This window comes from Erpetoichthys calabaricus, chromosome 8, assembly GCF_900747795.2.
Source record: "Erpetoichthys calabaricus chromosome 8, fErpCal1.3, whole genome shotgun sequence".
In the NCBI taxonomy this organism is placed as follows: Eukaryota; Metazoa; Chordata; class Cladistia; order Polypteriformes; family Polypteridae; genus Erpetoichthys; species Erpetoichthys calabaricus.
This window is the reverse complement of record NC_041401.2, coordinates 98,058,150-98,079,406: the sequence shown is the minus strand read 5'-3', so window position 1 is coordinate 98,079,406 and position 21,257 is coordinate 98,058,150. Positions and strand designations below refer to the sequence as shown.

Genomic DNA, 21,257 nt, shown 5'->3' with positions numbered 1-21,257 from the left:
CTTTAAAATAACATTTAGGCTTCGGCAATGTGCATAAGAAATACTTCCTCTCATTACTGTGACACATATTAGTGAGCATTTACATTCCTCAAAGCACTAAATTAAAGGTACACATACTGCTTATCTGATCAGATGTGTTTTGTGACAATGCTAACTGCATGAACATGACCATTTGATCCCACTTTGTTGACCCAATATACTTAATATATCTTATTTCAAAAGGTTTTATCAGGCCTAGAATAAAAAATTTATCTTCTTCAGGTTTAGCTCCTTGTTTCAATCTTAATATAAATTTTGATTGAATTACATTAATGATAGGGGTGTGTCAAATGTTAAAGATTAATATCATCTTGCAGGGCTGTGGCAACTATTATGCTATTTGATGGACACCGATACTTCCCCTTCAACAGAATTGGGCTGTGTCAGTTTCATAAGTCACTGTTCTGCAGACATAAAAGTTAAATCTCCATCAAAAACATTTAAATTAGATTTCATTACATCCTAACCACAGTCACTAGTCAAAAATGGCTAATGACAGGATTTATCCTTAAAGTGGAGAATTACCCTTTTAAACATATGGGCACAATATTAAAATTACCAAAACCAATGACATGCTTCTAACCTTGGGCACATTATAATACTTAGCTAAACCAATTAAAATATTCCTAATCGATATGCTTGCTGAACAAAAACGACACTTAAATAAGTTTAAGATTAACACCACACCTCCATCCATCCATTCATCCATCTTCCAACCCGCCGAATCCGAACACAGGGTCACGGGGGTCTGCTGGAGCCAATCCCAGCCAACACGGCACAAAGCAGGAACCAATCCCGGGCAGGGTGCCAACCCACTGCAGTAACACCACACATTTATTGTTAAAATCAATCTTACAGCACATACCTTAGTAATGCAGCAAACTTACACCCATGGCTGTTAACAGTTAATTGAATGCTGGCATGTTTTTCTTACTACTACAACAGTTAAACAGTTACTGTTTAGTGTGGATTTTTGAAAAATAATTCCATGTGAAAATATTATTAAATTACCCCTATTGTAGATCCATTATCTGGAAGCAACAAATATGTAAGATTGTATTCTTGGAATCTGTTTCTTATTTCCTGTCTTATGAATTGTAAATGTCCCTCACTTTTTTGATTATGAATATAAACCAAAGAACAAGTGCTATACAGTACATGCGTTTTGAATGCAAGTCTTTTGAGTACCAAAGGACAGCTTCATCAACTGAGTCAAACACTTTACGAAAATCAACAAAGACTACAAAGAAACTCTGCTAATATTTGCGTTTGCGCTCCATGAGAACCTTCAGTGATATGGTCGATGGTAGACTTCTTTGGCGTAAAACCAGAATGCTCCAGTTGCTGGTAGGTGAGCACAGAGCATGCGATCATGGATCCTATTGAGAATCACCTAGCAAGGACCTTACCTGGCACTGAGAGCAGTGTTAACCCCCTGTAGTTGCTGCAATCTAGGTGATTATCCTTCCCATTCCAGACAGGGACGATAAGTCTCATTTTCCAGTCATTCTACTGTAGAAATTACTTTATTAATTTTTACAAAGACCCTCTAGTATTTCTATTGAATCCAGATGTATTGCTTCTGTAAAAATTGAGATACTGATTATCCATAATGGTAAATTTACTGTGCAGAAAATTAACAGACCTTCTAAGGGGGAGTAATTCATCTTGTCCAGTGGGTTACAATTGTATACGAACACTACTGAAATAAAAGTCAAAGTGCTGCTCATAAATTAGGAGAGTCAAATATTAGGAATTTGTTTTTCTTATTTGTGGCTGGGCTAGTCAGCCTGATTCTGCTGGTTTCAGTCAAGAAGGAAACAACTTGTAGTATGAATAAGGCATGATACTGCTACGATAGTCTTCTGCCATAAAAAATTAGGACCAAAATCATATTCATAATATACTTGAGAGAAGAATTTAAATGGCTGTGAAATTGTCTAAATAGACTTATCCCAAATGTCATCTCTATAGTATACTATTCCCATCTTGAAACAGAAATGAAAGTGTCACAAGATATGTCAATTTCCTATTGATATAAAACATCTGCTGAGAGCTGTTCTTTTCATATCCTACTTGTAAACATGATTAAAATTGAAATTAACTGCTAAAGAGAGTTTAGTGCTTTAACACTGTTTTCTGTGACTTGGTTTAGCTTGGCTTATTCAATTACAATTTCAATAAAAACTGTAAGGCTGACTCTTTCATGAAAAACTGCTTTCCCAAACAGAATTCATTATAAAGTATTTGACAGGACTACTTCTCTTAAGACACAGAGTAATCATTCTCATTTATACTATAATTACTATAAGTAGTAATGTGAGTGTAGCGATCTATTAATGTATTTCTCAAAAACATTGCCCTGCCCTGTTGAACTTATACTATTCAACTGTATGAGATTTATATTAACTTTATTAATACTGTTTTTGTGAAAGTCAGTTCTGTTATCCTTCCTGATATATCGCTACCAAAGCAAATATATACAGCACCATATTTTATGCTTCAAGTAATTTACAGTAGATTAGAAGACCATATAAGCATTTCAATAAAACTACTGCTGCAAATTTATTATATTATCAAGAATTTCAAAAAAAGTTTAAATTGTGTCAATAAAGAGTTAAATCTAGAATGCAATAAAATGCAAAAAAATATATAAATATATACAGAGAGACATTTTTTCCTTTATACTATTAAAAATGTTCATCCAACTATGACAAACAATTTCAAGGAAACCTCTCACTTCTCCTTCCTCAGAAGCTCCTGGCTGATGACAACTAGCTGGCCTGAAGCATCATGGGACTTTTTCACCAAGGACTCTAGCTCGGCTTCCAGTCGAAGTTTCTCTTTTAGAGTTGCCTCTGCCTTCTTATCAGCAGAACGATATTTGCTCTCCAGGGCTATGAAGAGGGTAAAAACAAAAGAAAAAATCAAAATACATAATCCTAATATTTTGTTAACACACTGATTACAATACAGCAGGTAATAAGTTGATAACACACATCACCAAAGGTTTCAAAAATTCCGTTTGAATGTAAATTCATAAAATTACTATAATAAAAGTCAGTCTGCGTAGAGGGTGTTGTAGACGTCACTATGTACAAGGGATTAATTAATAAGGTAAAACAGAAAGTAAGCTAAGCAAATTGGATTTGACCCAATGAATCAGCTGACCCTTGTGCAAGATTAGAAAGAAAAAGAAAAAAGGATTGTATATTTGGTAGAGTGGAGGATGCCTAGCTCAATACCATGGCTTACTAATAATGTAGTCACACATATTGCATCACATTTGGCATTTTATGTCAAATCATAAGGCAAAATCAGAAAATCATCAATATAAAGATGTATGTTAAGTTGCAAAGGCTATTTTATTAATAGTGTACCTAAGGATGTAGAACTGAGTAAGTATGAAAACTTATTTCTTGTAATAACTGAATATTCATCTAAAGAAAATTAAATACAACTGAGATTTATAGTAGCTTAAAGCAAATGCAATGTAAAAAAGGAGGGGCTCTTGTCATCTCAGGTGTGGAATAGTGGCAAACTGGCTAGCACTGCTGCCTCACAGGTCAACTCACTTTGAATTATTTCCCCAAAATTGTCTGGGATTTGTGTGGATACATGTTTCCTGCCACATCCCTAAAACAAGCAGTTTCAGCAACTTGGTGACACTAAATTGGCCAAATGATTGTGTGTATATATTAAATGGTGAACTTGCATCCTATCCAGGATTAGCTCTAGTTGCCAGCACAGATTCTGACATTTCTGTGACCCTGTATTGGAAAATGCTGGTTAACAAACTAATAAGATGCTTTGCTCAGGATGACTCGTCTGCACAATTCCAGGATGGCTGTAAACTTTTAACATATTATTAGACTTCTATTTTCAAGCACATCTTTGAAAGGTATTATTATCTATTGGCCATTCCAAAAGGATGACAAAATCCTAAAGATGCTTCCAAATACTCGATTTTCCATTACAACTGAGCTCCTTGCCGCCACTTTGTTGGTTTGACTGTAATGATGTAAATCTCCTTGCAGCCACTAGATGGCATGTGATTCACTATACTGTGCTGTCTCATAATTCACAGAGTGAATTGTCAGAGTGCCTCAGACTTTTTAATAGAATCTTGGAAAGTGAGAGGATGCCTGAGGAGTGGAGAAGAAGTGTACTGGTGCTGATATTTAAAAATAAGAGGGATACGCAGGACTGCAGTAACTACAGGGGGATAAAATTGACGAACCACAGCATGAAGTTATGGGAAACAGTAGTGGAAGCTATGTTAAGAAGTGAGGTGATGATTAGTGAGCAGCAGTATGGTTTCATGCCAAGAAGGAGTACCACAGATGCGATGTTTGCTCTGAGGGTGTTGATGGAGAAGAATAGAGAAGGCCAGAAGGAGTTGTATTGGGTCTTTGTGGACCTGGAGGAAGCATATGACAGGGTGCCTCGAGAGGAGTTGTGGTATTGTATGAGGAAGTTGGGAGTGGCAGAGAAGTATGTAAGAGTTGTACAGGATATGCACAAGGGAAGTTTGACAGTGGTGAGGTCTGGGGTATGAGTGATGGATGCATTCAACGTGGAGGTGGGATTACATCAGGGATCAGCTCTGAGACCTTTCTTATTTGTGATGGTGATGAACAGGTAGACAGATGAGATTAGACAGGAGTCCCCATGGACTATGATGTTTGCTGATGACATTGTGATCAGTAGTGAGAGTAGGGAGCAGGTTGAGGAGACCCTGGAAGTGGAGATATGCTCTAGAGAGGAGAGGAATGAAGGTCCGTAGGAACTAGACAGAATATATGTGTGTAAATAAGAGGGATGTCAGTGGAATGGTGAGGATGCAAGGAGTAGAGTTGGCGAAAGTGGACGAGTTTAAATACTTGGGATCAACAGTACAGAGTAATTGGGACTGTGGAAGAGAAGTGAAAAAGAGACTGCAGGCAGGGTGGAGAAGAGTGTCAGGAGTGATTTGTGACAGATGGATATCAGCAAGAGTGAAAGGGAAGGTCTACAGGACAGTAGTGAGACCAGCTATGTTATATGGGTTGGAGACGGTGGCACTGACCAGAAAGCAGGAGACAGAGCTGGAGGTGGCAGAGTTAAAGATGCTAAGATTTGCATTGGGTGTGATGAGGATGGATAGGATTAGAAATGAGTACATTAGAGGGGAGACAAAGTCATAGAGGCGAGATTGCGTTGGTTTGAACATATGCAGAGGAGAGATGCTGAGTATATCGGGAGAAGGATGCTAAGGATAGAGCTGCCAGGCAAGAGAAAAAGAGGAAGGCCTAAGAGAAGGTTTATGGATGTGGTGAGAGAGGACATGCAGGTGATGGGTATAAACACAACAAGATGCAGAGGACAGAAAGATATGGAAGAAGATGATCCGCTGTGGCAACCCCTAACGGGAGCAGCCAAAAGAAGTCAGAGTGCCTCAGATGGGCTTCTCTTTGGTCATTGCAACACAACTTAGCAGAGTGTAATATCAGTGTGGCTACCTGAATTATGACACTAACATAAGCGTTCTGCTCTTTTGTTCCATTTTGTATATTTTTTTCATTAATTGTTTAATGGCTGTAAAATTTTAAATAGTTTATCACTTTTCACAATAACCAAATGTTGTATTTATAAGAAAAATGTCCAACTCTTTCCATTGCTCTCACTGATACTGTAAATCCAGGAATCTCAGCCATGTGAAATGTGCAAGTTTAAATGATCAGAGGATAAAGGATTCCACTTGAAGCCACAAGCTGCCATGTTATCCAAAGACTCCTACGGGGCACTTTGCAGCAGAAGGTCTCAGAATCTGTAAGTGAGAAAGCACTACAGAAATGGCATATGGAATGCCCCAGTTCAAGGAAGGAAAGTATCACTACACTGGCAGTACTGTTCTCAAGAATGCAATATCTGCTAATAATGTGCTGTATTTGAAATTTCATTGAACAATTTTGTATGTGAAACTGTAATCAAATCACATGAAGTCAAACAAATATTTTTTCAACCATGAGAGAGGGGAGATACTTGTAAGTAAGGTATATTTAGAACTTAACATTAAGACTCAAATGTATGTTCTGTCTTAACTTGAATATGGATATCTCAGTCATCAATTCTGATTAGTCTAATGTAATGCTTTACATAACTTTAAAGTTTTATTTGTCAGGATGTAATTCTATGTTCAAAGTTAGTTCAGATAACTAAAACAAAAGTATGAGGGTAAGGTTGCTATACTTACTAATCACGGTGCTGGAGAATGGCAGCAAGCTGCACGTTGATTACAACATGCCAATAAGAATTTCATTGTTCATTGTACATGTGACAATACTGAACCTACAAACCTATGTGGCTTAATAATAATAGGGAAGTGGAGAGTCAGCATGCTGTCCTTTTCACATTAAACGATGGGATTGGAATGGAGTACCATTACAGCAGACTGAGTGTGAGGTCAGGTAGGAGAAGACAAGGTCAGGAAAGCAAATCAGTGAATGCAATATAATCCTTGTCATAAGATGGCTAGTGAACTGTGGATGGCTTCATGGTGCCTATAACTAATAATCCATAATCTGTATATATAAAGTATGTATTCTATTTTTACTGTATTGTATATCAAAGATATTTGTATTATTGTATTGTATACCTGCATTATTGTTGTTTTTGAATATATTTTATGTATATATATTTTATAAGGTTATGGGATTTACTTTTGCAACATTGTATATGTAAATGTTGTCAGAACTTTAAACGTGAATTCAGTTAAAAAAAAAATATTAAGGGATAAACTAAATTTAATTAAATAAGGCTAGTGTGCTCCTGCTATAGCTTCCCACACAAAAACTCTGCTGTACTGCTACAAATGACATTGTTGAATGCATCTGCTATACTTTAGTCAACTAGGGCCATTACCCAGTAGAGCTATTAAAATGTCAAAATGTCCCATTTACAGATTTCAGTGGAAGTAATGGTTCTTAAGAAAATATACTATTTTATAGAAATTAATTTACTACAAAGAAACCCAAAAGATAGAAATGAAAGACAAAACAACCAAATACTAATCAAGTTGATTTACAGATTCTGAATAACATGTAAGCTCATACAGGAGCTAGTGTTACTGGATCACTGTTTGGGGAGAACAAGTTCAGTGACCATGCCACCTCACGCTGTACACAAGGTATGACCACATACCAAAGAAGCACTTTAAGTTTTATGTAATCTGTTATGAACTTTGTCGTGTGGGTCCCAGTTATGCTAGGATTTGCTCCGGCTCCCTGCAAATCTGTAATTTTGAAAGTAGGATGAGAGTATGGATGGCTATGTGACGTAATTGAAAAACCCAACTATCCCTACATAAATTACCCAGTCCAGCAAATGCTTTGAACCCAAGTCAAAGGTGCAGCAATGCTAATATGCATTTTACTCATCTATAAGACAAGCATGAACAACTTAAAATATACAGTATAAAAAAGTAAACTGCAAGTACTGTAATGAACTTTAAGCAAAAGTAAAGAGTGAACTATTGGTTTACTAAGAACTTACCCAACCAAATAACAAGACAAAAACAAATGAGTTGAGGAAAAGACAATTTGTGAAATTCTAACAAAAGTGCGTAATATGTAAGGCACAAAGATAATATGTTATGTTACATATTGCAGTCACTTGCAACAGCTTCGAATTAACAAAATGTATAAACTGTAAACTAGTATGTAAAGCAGTGATCGTTCAACCATAAGGCTGTTGATTAATTCCTTGCCACATTCTATGTTTTATAACTCGCTACTTCTCTGACTGTAAAAATATTTATTGAAACAACGGAGTTCAGCAATGCGCCAAGCAGAGATTTTCACAGCATAGATCGACAACACAAATGCTACAAGCAGCATGCCCCGCAATGGTTTCATAAACGACCTATAACAATTAAAATAAAACTACGGCAACAACACTACTAGCGCGAATACATGCTCAACATCGCTCAGCACTATTATGAAGGACACCGCCCTCAATTATGACATCACAATAAAGTCAGCTGGGAAACTATGGGTACTGAGAAACGACAAAACTGATCCTGCCACACATGACGGAAATCGCACACACAGTCGACTATCCTGGCACTCCAATGCTTTCTAGGTTTATAGGGTCATTATTGTCACGTGTACTGAGAAAACTGTAATATAATTTGTGTAACCTAAGAACACCGTTCATACTGGTAAAAGTCAAGAAAGCTGTTACTAGTTCTTTTTATGTCAAATTTAAATCTTTCTCAGTTTAAAACAAATCTACAGAGTGTATGTAGAGTTACCAGAATCTCCAATCAGGCATACTGAAGAGTTGCTTAAAGATTTTTTTTAATTTCAAATAAATGGGATAACACTGAAAAAAAATGTTTTGATCTGATGATCACCTAACCAAGAAAGACACTATACCATTGCCCATAGTATGAACAGACAGATGAGGCTAATAATATAAATAGGAAGGGCATCCTTGCTAATTTAAACTCTCCCAGCAATCATTTCCATCAATACATCTGATATCTTCCTTTACTACACATTTGCTTCTGCATTCCTACAAGTGGTAATGGAAACCTGAGCTGATTTCTGTTTTATACAGTGCTCGAAGATGCATGAAATTACTGTTTTTATGGCGATACAATGACATTCAATCATCGTGTTTGGAGGGTGGGGGGATTTAAGAAGAGTCCCTTATGAAGCTTCGAGTGCCAGGACACATCAACACAATCAAAGTGTAAGGATGGCAGGGGAGTCCTCCATGAAGATTCGTGAAGAGGTTCCTGTTCCTACCTCCCTACCAGTATGACGAAATGTTGATCACAGCGATACAGTGACAGTCATTCAAAAACTGGACTGATTTGTGAAGCTTAAAGCACCAGGACATATCATTAATTGATAAAGATTTCAGTATGTTCTCCCTTAAGACTTGCAAAAAGATGTCATGGTGCTACGGAAAGGTGTTGGTACTCCATGTTGAAATTGAAAGAAGCACTGGTTTTATATTAAACCACATGAAGTTTTGAAATTTAGTACATTCTTATCATGGCACTGTAGAGTGGAGACATCTTGCATATTGGTCAGACATGCAAGTAAGAATTTAACCATACTATGCACTTGTATGTATTTTTACTGCTACAAAACTGATGTAGGAAACTGAGACTTTCTCCAGATAGGGACAATGGGAATGAGGGAGGAAAACGAGTATGTAGAGGTGAAGAGAGGAAGGCAGTTCTAAGACAGGGCTAAAATTAGAGAACCACTCTCTTCAACAAACCTGCGGCCTCTCCTAGCCTTTTACACCCTATTGGTGTTCATAACTGTTGTTGTCAAGGGTGAACAGAATCTAAAGAGTGGGTATATGGCTCTGAAAAAAAAACTTGTGTCTTAATGTTAAGAGGTCAGGAGGTGTATTAAAATTTTAGTTTCTTGCAAATCTTGAAATGAAAATGAGGTTAGGCACATTTTGAGGGCCTCTATAGCTTAACATGAAGGAGTTAGGGTCCTGCTAGGTGGCACACTAGATGGTAACAGAGCATCTTGAAAGTACATTGTAGGAGACCCGCTGGGTACTAGCTGGCCTAAGTACCTGGCTGTTTAAGATGTATTTAAGATTCAGCTGTCTCAGGACATCAAGGTCTATCACTTGTCACCAAGGGGGTGTTCTGAAGTAAACACCATGTGAAGTTTAAATGACTAACCCTGCTTCAGCATAAAGGGTTTGAAAAGGAGGACAACAGCTCTCTTAAAAGGTAGAAAAGTGTTCATCCTTTCTAGAGAATATAGAATGATGAAGGTGTGAGAAAATTATGTTGGTGGCAACTATAAATAAGTCATAGTGTATAGCTAATAATGATATTGATTAGGAAAACTGGAAAACTTAGGAAGGCCCATACAGGACTAGTAGGTTACACAATTTTTATTGTGTTTTGTGTGCTTGTTCTTTTTGTTAATATTTCAGTTTTTGTTTTTGATTGGTAAGAAAATTAACTTTGAGAGTTAGAGTCACACAAGAGGTGGTCTCAACCTAAATATCCATCAACATTTACATCTTGTTTTTCAATTACAATGAATGAGCAGACAATATCAAAATGCCACTGAGAAAAAAAGCACGTACACTAACATACAGTAATATCAGGCCAGGTTTATAATGACCAAGATATAACATGCCCATCTCTAGAATATAGGAGAAATCTGAACTATCTGAAATAAACCCACACAGATACAAGTAGAGTAAACAAACTCAAAAAAACAGATTATCTGGAGTACTAAATACTGAACCTCTGTTCAAAAAATATAAAATAAATATCGAATGGTGTTAGGCTTGAACACACATACTGTACATTAAGAATGATTAAGGCGGGTGCAGTTCTTTTTAAATAAAGCTTTTTTTTCTATATTTTAGGCCAATGGTTCTAAAACTCAGTCTCAGAGACTCCATGTGGCTACACATTTTTCTTCTAAGTAACTTCACAATCAGTCAGTCATTTTGTCTCTAACAGATGACATTAATTAGCTAATTTAAAATCGTTCCTTATTTTGCATGTAAAAATGTATAAAGTGTTTATTTTACATTTTTAAGACATTTAAAAATATGCATTTTGCTATAAGTTTAAATATCCAAGTTGTTTTCCTATTAATGTGCCCTTTTTTGTGTAGTTTTCTCTTGTAATTGTATCATAATAATGACATTTAACAATAAGCAGAGCAGACATCTAGGCAAACAACAGTGAATGCTGAAAGGGTGCAGCTAGCCCCAGCACCAGAGCCACTAATGTGCTCATGAGTAAACATTAGATTAAATAACCAGAAATGTTATTGAAAAGCAAAATGAAAATCACGATGATCATAAAAGCCTTACAAACTTTTTTAAGGAAGCTAGCGAGTACATATATAAACCCTTGACACATATTTTTAAGAAGTCACTGTGCACTGGGGAGATTCCAAAGGACTGGAAAATGGCAAATATCACCCCATTATATAAAAAGGGTGACAGGACAGATCCAAGCAACTATAGGCTAGTAAGCTTAACATGCATCACAGGAAAATTAATGGAAGGAATTATTAAAGATAAGATTGAGCAACACCTGGCAAGGACAGGAGTTATTAGGAACAGTCAGCATGGGTTCAGAAGAGGGAGGTCGTGTTTTACAAACATACTGGAATTCTATGAGGAGGTAACAAAAGGATACGATCAAAGTGGAGCATATGATATTATTTATCTGGACTTTCAGAAAGCATTTGATAAGGTGCCACATGAGAGGTTGGGCATCAAAGTAAAAGAAGTGGGGGTTCAGGGTGATGTTTTAGATGGGTGCAGAATTGGCTCAGACACAGGAAGCAGAGGGTGATGTTGCGAGGAACCTCATCAGAATTGGCTGATGTTAAGAGTGGTGTTCCACAGGGGTCAGTGCTAGGGCCGCTACTATTTTTAATATATATAAATGATTTAGATAGGAATATAAGTAACAAGCTGGTTAAGTTTGCAGATAATACCAAGACAGGTGGATTAGCAGATAATTTGGAATCTGTTATATCATTACAGAAGGACTTGGATAGCATACAGCCTTGGGCAGATTTGTGGCAAATGAAATTTAATGTCAGCAAATGTAAAGTATTACACATAGGAAGTAAAAATTTTAGGTTTGAATACACAATGGGCGGTAGGAAAGTCAAGAGTACACCTTATGAGAAGGATTTAGGAGTCATAGTGGACTCTAAACTATCGACTTCCCGACAATGTTCAGAAGCCATTAAGAAGGCAAACAGAATGTTAGGTTATATAGCGCGATGTGTGAGGTACAAGTCACAGGAGGTTATGCTCAACCTTTATAATGCACTGGTGAGGCCTCATCTAGAGTACTGTGTGTAGTTTTGGTCACCAGGCTACAAAAAGGACATAGCAGTGCTAGAAAAGGTCCAGAGAAGAGCAACTAGGCTGATTCCAGGGCTACAGGGGTTGAATTATGAGAAAAGATTAAAAGAGCTGAGCCTATACAGTAATCCCTCTCCATCGCGGGGGTTGCGTTCCAGAGCCACCCGCGAAATAAGAAAATCCGCGAAGTAGAAACCATATGTTTATATGGTTATTTTTATATTGTCATGTTTGGGTCACAGATTTGCGCAGAAACACAGGAGGTTGTAGAGAGACAGGAACGTTATTCAAACACTGCAAACAAACATTTATCTCTTTTTCAAAAGTTTAAACTGTGCTCCATGACAAGACAGAGATGACAGTTCCGTCTCACAATTAAAAGAATGCAAACATATCTTCCTCTTCAAAGGAGTGCATGTCAGGAGCAGTGACTGTCACAGAGATAGAGAGAAAAGCAAACAAATCAATAGGGCTGTTTGGCTTAAGTATGCGAAGCACCACGGCACAAAGCTGTTGAAGGCGGCAGCTCACACCCCCTCCATCAGGAGCAGACAAAGAGAGAGAGAGAGAGAGATAGAGAGAGACAGAGTTTGTTTTTCAAGCACAAATCAATACGTGCTCTTCGAGCTTTTAAGTATGCGAAGCACTGTGCAGCAACGTGAAGATAATCTTTCAGCATTTTTAGACGAGCGTCCGTATCGTCTAGGTGTGCGAACAGCCCCCCGCTCAATCCCTCTACGTCAGGATCAGAGAAAGTCAGCGCAAGAGAAAGAGAAAAGTAAGCTGGGTAGCTTCTCAGCCATCTGCCAATAGCGTCCCTTGTATGAAATCAACTGGGCAAACCAACTGAGGAAGCATGTACCAGAAATGAAAAGACCCATTGTCCACAGAATCCCGCGAAGCAGCGAAAAATCCGCGATATATATTTAAATATGCTTACATATAAAATCCGTGATGGAGTGAAGCCGCGAAAGGCGAAGCGCGATATAGCGAGGGATTACTGTACAGTTTAAGCAAAAGAAGATTAAGAGGTGACATGATTAAAGTGTTTAAAATTATGAAGGGAATTAGTACAGTGGATTGAGACTGTTATTTTAAAATGAGTTCATCAAGAACACAGGGACACAGTTGGAAACTTGTTAAGGGTAAATTTCGCACAAACATTAGGAAGTTTCTCTTTACACAAAGAACGATAGACACTTGGAATAAGCTAACAAGTAGTGTGGTAGACAGTAAGACTTTAGGGACTTTCAAAACTCGACTTGATGATTTCTTGGATGAAATAAGAGGATAGGACTGGCGAACTTTGTTGGGCCAAATGGCCTGTTCTCGTTTAGAGTGTTCTAATGTTCTAACTAATTAAAAAAAAAAAACATTTTTATTATGTAACATACATAAATGCTTGTTACACTGTTACAAAATTGACCAAACTTACTGACAACTTTAAATAGCATACTTAAACAGATCTTATCAACTAAAATGTAAGACAGCCAGAAGACAACACAAACCAAATATTTTTAAAAGAAGAGAAGAGACTCTAAGATTTGTCTCTGATGGATAGTATGGTGACATTTTGTTCTTTGTAAAGTACTGTATACTGAATGAAAAAGAGACAAACAGAGATCATCAGGTGAGAGTGCAATTTCAATCTGTGCAGATTTGCAGGAGATAAACAACAAAAATGCAACAATTTAAGGATGACTTCATATTAAAATTTCAGTTAATATTTTACATGATCAGATGCATTATTAAGAAACCCCATGTCTCACCACTGTGATTTGCTGCCATGCCATATAGATTTTGTCACTTTTTTCCTATAGGTGTTGTCACTTTGCTGTTTTATTAATATCACCACGATGTTGTACAGACTGTAACGTCTAACTTCAAAGCTGATCACTGTCTTGGCTCATCAAACATGCAGATAAATAATCCTACTTCAAAGCCACAAACAAACATTTGTTTGGTCAGTGATTAAAAACAATTTGCATAAATGTATAGTCATGGTTAATCTGAAAGCAGCACAGCAACTGTTTGGCTTCTAGACCTGAACATGATTCACTTCATAAAGTAACAGAGCTACAGTATCCTAAATTAAAAAGAAAATCCACTTGAGAAGAACAGATAAACGGAAACAACACGGAGCAAAGAGAATGTCCCTCCACACCTCCAGAACTTACAAGTCACTTGAGACTTCAGAACATCAATCTGTGAAGACATTGATGAGACTTCTTTTTCCTTTTTCAAAAGCTTTTCCATTAGATCTGTGGACAGATAACAATATGTAAAGAATTATTGTTATTATTATGATTTTTATTATTTATTATGTTAAGGGCACTCTAACAAAGGATTCAAGGCTTACTGTAATAAGGAATAATGAAAATATTCAGGAACCTCAATATTTTCACTGGTTTAAGGTTATTTAAACCATGCTACTGCTTATTTCCATTCATTTCTAACTTAAAGATTTTAATATCTGCTTGATACTGAATTAGTATAAACATTAAGACAACTTAAAACATTACAAGCAACTTTTATTTACATTATGTTACAGCTTCGGTAAGGGGCGACAAAGGGCAAAGAAGACTATATCAGGAGTGTTACTCAGATTCTTGAAGGCCATATTGGCTGTAGGTTTTCACTCCATATCTTTATATATAATATAGCTGATGCCCGCCATAGCATACGGCGGTGTAAGAATAGGAACGAAAAACGGTGAGAAAGGAATTCAGAAATCAAGAAGAAATAAATACTTCTTGAAAGACGTAGTGTGCATGTAGAATTTCCGGCCAAGCAGGATTACATGTGAAAGTGATAAATAAATCAGGCTTTCCGAATTTACGTACTATGGCCATGGCATCCTGATAGTTTTGTTGCATGTATCTTGGACTTCCTGGAAATGTGGATGGTAATACAGTATGATCATTTTGCCTACACGTACGTTGTTATTTTCAGCGTTTGCTTGCAGTGCGTCTAATAGTTCTACGCGCAGATCTTGTTGATGTAATCTGAGATAGTTGCGACGCCCGCCCTATGTTTTAACATATGTGGCTCCTGCAAAGGTGGTAAAGCTACTTGCAGCACCTCGAGTACTTGTTGGGTGTATTACGCTCAGCAGGCCAGTATAGTGCATGACATGGAAGAGGACGAATCGGCTGCGTGTGGGCGGGACCGGTTTTGAAGAGGAGCCACAGGTAGTGTGGGGAAGGGTTTGGAAGAGTACGAATAGGAATCGAAGAAATGCTGTGTCGGCTGCGTGTGGGCGGGACCGGTTTTGAAGTGGAAGTAGGACGAACCAGAAGAGAAATATATATAAGAGATGCTACCATGGCAGTTCGTTTGTCTGTCCAGGATTTTAAATCACCTGTAGCTCTCAAACTGTTTGACCTATTGACCTGAAATTTGGTTCACATATACTATGTGACGTCTACTGTCCGCTTTCGGCTATTCCTCTTTTTATTTTATTGTAGAATCAACTCTACAGGTGCCGTTCTCATCCCTACCACCTTCACCATCAGTCCTCCTACTTATATCTTAAATCATTCTTGAGGAAGACTGAAGACTTGAGTGCCAGCTTAAGTGAAAAATTAAGGAAAACGTACAAAGTAGTTGCAACACAAACACTGACTTAATCAGTTTTAATGCGAAAAGATGCCGACAAAAGAAGAGAAGAAGAGGGCCGCTAGGGTGGAGAAAAGAAGAGCTGCTCAGGAAGCAGCAAGTGCATCAACCTGTGAGCAAACGAATACTAAACGTGCAGAGAAAGAGGATGAAAACTATGAACGCTCAAGACAAGTGTATTCACTGCACATTATTGTGCAGTGCGCCGTTACTGGTATTTATATATTTACATATTTATTAAGATTCAGTACTCTTGTTTTCATTAACTAGTAACCAAACCACAACGATATGTAAAGCAAGCCAACAGAGGTTGCAAAGAGTAAGAAATACTATATATGCTTTCTATAAAAGCCCTTGGGGGTACAGGTTAAATGTTGTGGAGTTGACAGCAGAATCATATTACTGACACATTTACCAAACAGCAGGATAGTTAAATGTCTGATTATACATATCTTCCCTTTGTCAGTTTTGTTACACTGTTTTCAGACATGGCATTCTGACAGGCTTGATGCATACCTTCAGAGACCGCTTATTAGGGAGGATTCTGTCAAGATTTATTGGGCGGAGAGTTTGTATTCTTTAGTATTATAACATCCTATCCTATCAGGTAACACTTTACATTTCACAAATTTGAATTGTGTGTGTTCCCAAACAGCATATAGTATAAAGCTACACAACATATGGAATTGAATACAGTGGATACACTGATAGAATAAACACAAATCAGAAAATCAAGTTTGGACAACTCAGATAAAGAACACAGGCTGATGCAGATGTGTGTAATTATAACCATATTACTGAATTAATTTCTTACTACATTTCAGTGAGCTAGCATTTCCTCCTTCTTAATCACCTGGCAAACTATAGATATTTTTGGTATTTACAGGTATTTATCTTTGCCAGTTTTTGCACATAACCAAGCATATGTTATTTGGTCTAGAAAAACGTCGAGAGCAAAAAGCTAAAGTTCTTGAAACAGAAAAGCAATGAAAATAAAATCCCACTGACAACAAAATGTTTACTCAAAATATTGTGTACAAAGAAGTATTTTTTACTTAAAAAAGTCTGAATTAACGTGAGCTGGGATGTTCATAGAAAGTAGAAGTAAATAATGAACAATTAAAGGTGTGTCAAATATCTGAAATATTAAAATGTGTACTTCAGCTTAAATGTTTGAAGTATAAATATTCTTGATTGTAATAGACATTTGTCATTTTTCACTGCCTGATAGAGGTCGTAGATGGCTAGATCCTTCCTAAAGTAATAAAAATCAAAAATAACACCATATTTCTAATTATTGACCTTGAAATAGTCTAAAACGACCCCCTACAAGCTTATGTTTGAAATTTGTCACTTGTGACCTGTTGGGAGTGGGTCTTAGAGGGCTAGGACCACTGGTAAAGAATCAAATATCAAAAATATGTTATTTGTGATCAGCAACCTTGAAATAGCATAAAACAAAACTCCACATGCCTATATTACTGATCCCTATTAGTTCAAAGTTTTGTGAAAAGTGGTAACTTAAATCCCTTGTATCCCAGTTGGGGGTGAATCCCTACAGTCGTTTGATGTAGCATGCACAGTTTCAAGTCCTTCTGATCATTCTTGCTGAAGACAACTATTGGTTAATTCTTTATTATAAGGGTGTATTTTCCTGCACAAAATATGGTTTGAGGAAAGTGGCCTAAAAATGAGGGGGTTTTGGGTCTAGAGGGCCAAAAATAGGGGAGAACCCCAAAAGCCTTGACATTTTACATAACTAGACATCAAGATGAGTCAAACAGTATATCATATGTGGGGGTTTTCTTATACCAATGAGTCCAGAGGTACTGGACAAAAAAAAACCCAAAGTCATTTCAAAGCAGTCTTATGATCACAATGTTATTTAGTTTAATTTTAAGTTACATGAAGTATACAAGTATGTATAAAAGAAGCATTTACGTATACAAGTTACATAAGCATGCAAGTGTACAAGTTCTTTATCTATTTTATAATCCTTCTTTTGCTTTTACAGCTATAAGTGTTGTGCACCCATCTACTATTGCAGGTGTCTTTCTACAAACGGCAGGATGTGTTCTTATTATTATAGCTTTATGCTGTGGTAACATTTTAAACAATTTTTGGTGTAAACCTATGATATAATTTTAGCATATCTCAAGCACATCCAGATGGCAAAATGCAAATAATATCATGTGGTGACAGTAACCATCTTGGCAATCTCCAACTTTTACAGTAAACGTGTTGGTTCTAGTTTATATTGCTTGAACTTAGGCATGGATTTAGATTTTTAATTTTCTAGATTTTGATGTCTGCTTACTACATTTTGACACCATATTTTGTATGTTTTTTCCTGATTACCAATTGAGAAAAATCCAGTCTTGACTTAGGTCCTCTGGATATGTTTTCCCCTAAATTAAAATCTGTACTTCCTGAAATAATACTTTGGACAGAAGTTCAAGTAAATATCATAGCTGGAAATGTCTGATGATTCTTATTTTTGGTGTGAATGATGCAACAACAAAAAAACAGAAGAGTAAAATACCTTTGGTTGTGAATTCCTTCTAAGTAAAGGAAAGCATTTTGATTATGGACAGGATGACACTTTAACACACTCTAAAATTATTGTTGAAATCTCTTTTTAAATCTGTTATGTTGCTTTTGTTATGCCAATGAGCTGAATCACAGGTTTTGGGAGCTGAAGTAAAAATGAACATGATGTTTTCATCCTTCAAGTCTCTGTTTGAAATTACCATTGCTAATTACCTTGTGTCACTGGTGTAGCGGACACAAGTGTCCCCACTTAAGTTAAGAAAGCTAAGAAGGGTTCTTAAAACTGAACTTATAGTTCCTCAAAATAGCGAGACAACATGTAGTTATACCAAGCAGGCAGTCAATGGACTTTGGTGGCTTCAATGAAATAAGAACAAGGAGCCCAAATCAAGCTAGACCATCCAGATCACCAGAAGTTCATATTGGTTTTATGTTGATTGCAAAAGTTGTGACGGGAAATCTTTGTCTAGATGTGCAATACTATACTACAGTTTTTTCTAAAAAAATGCACAGAAATTAAAAAAAGCTAGTTTTTCCCCTGGAATTATGGGCAGATACTTTCAATATTAAATAAGAATGTCTGCAGTTTTGACCAACCCTACATGTCTTAGTTATACAAAAAAATGTAATTACACAAATGGGATGAGATGATACAAAGTGAATTACTGCATGAACATACCATATCCTCAATCTTTTATTACTTAAAATTAGGAATAATGCAGTGCAAGACTAAAGTTATTATGGCTCTGCAACAAATCGGACTCTCAAGTTCATATGAATAATTTTTTCATTTTCCTATGCCATGTACACTGTTAAGCAAGTTTAAGCATGTGTAGGGCTGTTATGGAGATTTACCTTCAACATTCTGTTTCATTTTAATCTTCTCTTCAGAGATGTCATTATTTTCAATTACCTGCAAGACAAAGATACATTAGTTTTCTCTGTGTAACTAGACAGGCCTATTTATTTCTTGTGGCCTGAATTTTCAGAACGGTTCCATCTGGTAGAAGGAAATAATCTACACTGAAGTTTAATTTTTATAATTGACTGAAAATATTGACTAATCAGAAAACTCTAATTTGCAAAACATTTCGGATAATTTCTTTATGTATTATCAAATAAATCAACCTGTAAAACTTACATTTGCATCTTTTGGAACATGATTAGCCTCCGAAGCCTGTAGCCTGTTGTCTGCCACCCGCAGCTTCTCCTGGAGAGTTCTGATCTCTTGTTTACTTTGTTCCTCTGCACTCTGTAGGGCCTCATAGTCAACCATTTTTTTTTCGGCTAGAGCAACCTGCTCCTTTAAGAAACCGATTGCCTCTGACTGATCTTTGTACTCTGAATGCAACTTCTCTAAATCCGTAAGCTTTAGCTCTGATTTCTGCAGTTTTTCAGTAAGGTCTTTCACTTCCAGCAAATGCTGGCTTGTCTTGGCTTCCAGTTGCTTTTTCCAGTTCTCATTAAGCTCAGCTACCTCCTCCCTGGCTTCCAGACACTTCACTTTGTGATCTTCCTTCTCCTTAATGTGAACTGCCATCTCAATTTCGTGCTTGGCCTTTAGGTTTTCCAGCTCCAACTGGTGTTCCATTTTCAAGCTTTCTAAGGATGCTTTGAGCTCCACAACCTCTTTGTGCTGGAATCCTGTGCCATCAGAGGTTAGGGAGAGCTTTAGATCTTCCAAAGACTTCTGGTGGTCTGTTACAAGGCTGTCCAGCTTGGACTTCCAGTTGTCCATCATCTCCATATTTTCTTTGGTGGCTTGCTGCAACTTTTGCTTCAGATCCTGAATTTCTTGCGCTTGCTTCTCTGTTATCGCCTTAAATTTGTCAATGTCCTGCTGTTGACTGTTGAGGGCAGTCTCGTATTTCTCCTTCAGTTGGCTGCTCTCCTTATGATGCTCACGGTCTGCTGCCAGCAGCTGCTCCCGTAGCAAAAACGTCTCTGTATTGAGTCCTGGGCTAAAGACACCTGCCTCAGAAGGATTAGGACTCTGAAGCCTCTGCTGTAAGTCAGTAATTTCTGCCCTCCTCAAGGTTAGCTCTTCTTCCAACTGCATGATCCTGCTCTTCTCCTCCACTGTAGTTTGCTGCAAGTAAATTGAAGTCTGTCAGTTCACAGTTTTGACTAAAGGGTATACATTGCTTGCCAAATTGTTCCACTATAACTGTGCAGTCGAAATTTAATTTAAATCAAGCCAATAATACAAAGATTCCCAGGAATCATGCAACAGTGAGGCATGAAGATGACAAGCAGGTGAGAGTTGTAACTGCAATGCCATGATCTCTGCAATACGCATTGTGAATATTGATGTTACCCCCAGTCTGTTTCTTAAATCACCATCTCTCTTGGTCAAAAAAGTACAGAAATCAGCGTTGGGTATTTACACGTGAATTGTAGAGGACAAAATGTTAATCGAGGCAATATCTAACAATTAGCTAGAAAAGCCTCATGTCAGAAGCACAGTTTGGATCTGAACAGCTCATAAACAACACCATAAAAAGAGACAAGTGCACCATCTCTGGAGCAGAAACACACTTTAGACCAGCTTTTTAAGGTCACGCAAAGAACTGACAATAATAAGAAGCACACAGCCAACACATGACCTTTATGCCATGAGATACCTGAGCTACAGAAACATAACCACAAGAGCTGAGAACCACCTGAACACCATTGCATATTGGGTGCCTAGGTCAATACCGTCTAAGAGACCAGCTAAACATCCAGGTTTTATGGTATAATTGTCTCACTCATTTACTTTACTTCTGCTTTTGGCATATTAAGTAATGTTTAAAAATATAATGAGTGAATATAGAATCTATCCTGTCTTGATTCAAGTGTACTCCTATAGTGAAAAGGAAGTGTGAGTCCTTTTAGAAGATTCATAAGTCAAGTCAGGTCAGGCCTTCTCGGCCTGCCTAGAATTAGCCTCTTTCCAGGCAATCTGATCACCCAGATCTATAGGAAGGCTTCAGCCTCTTTTCAGGCCCAAAATGTGGATATTTTCCACAATCTACAAAATCCACTAAAGTGGCATTGTAGGGAAAGGAGCCGTAAAACCTTTAGTTAAGAAAGACAGGTACCAGAGCAAATGACGGTATCCACAAAACAGAAAATAAATAAAAGCTTCCTGTTTTCAGTAAAACCTGTTTTCTTTACAATTTGTACAGTTTTCA

The 21,257-nt window shown here is 37.2% G+C and overlaps 1 protein-coding gene across 2 annotated transcripts in view; it reads right to left on the bottom strand.

Moving 5' to 3' along the window:
* The window catches only part of clip2 (CAP-GLY domain containing linker protein 2), a 121,162-nt gene that overhangs the window by 13,601 nt on the left and 86,304 nt on the right, over positions 1 to 21,257 (bottom strand). For both annotated transcript variants that reach the window (XM_028807126.2, XM_028807127.2), the window contains 4 exons: positions 19,223 to 20,170; positions 18,937 to 18,994; positions 14,091 to 14,174; positions 2,780 to 2,936 (listed from right to left, as the gene is read on the bottom strand). In XM_028807126.2, coding sequence (XP_028662959.1) covers positions 2,780 to 2,936; positions 14,091 to 14,174; positions 18,937 to 18,994; positions 19,223 to 20,170 — 1,247 coding nt within the window. The remainder of the gene's footprint in view (positions 1 to 2,779; positions 2,937 to 14,090; positions 14,175 to 18,936; positions 18,995 to 19,222; positions 20,171 to 21,257) is intronic.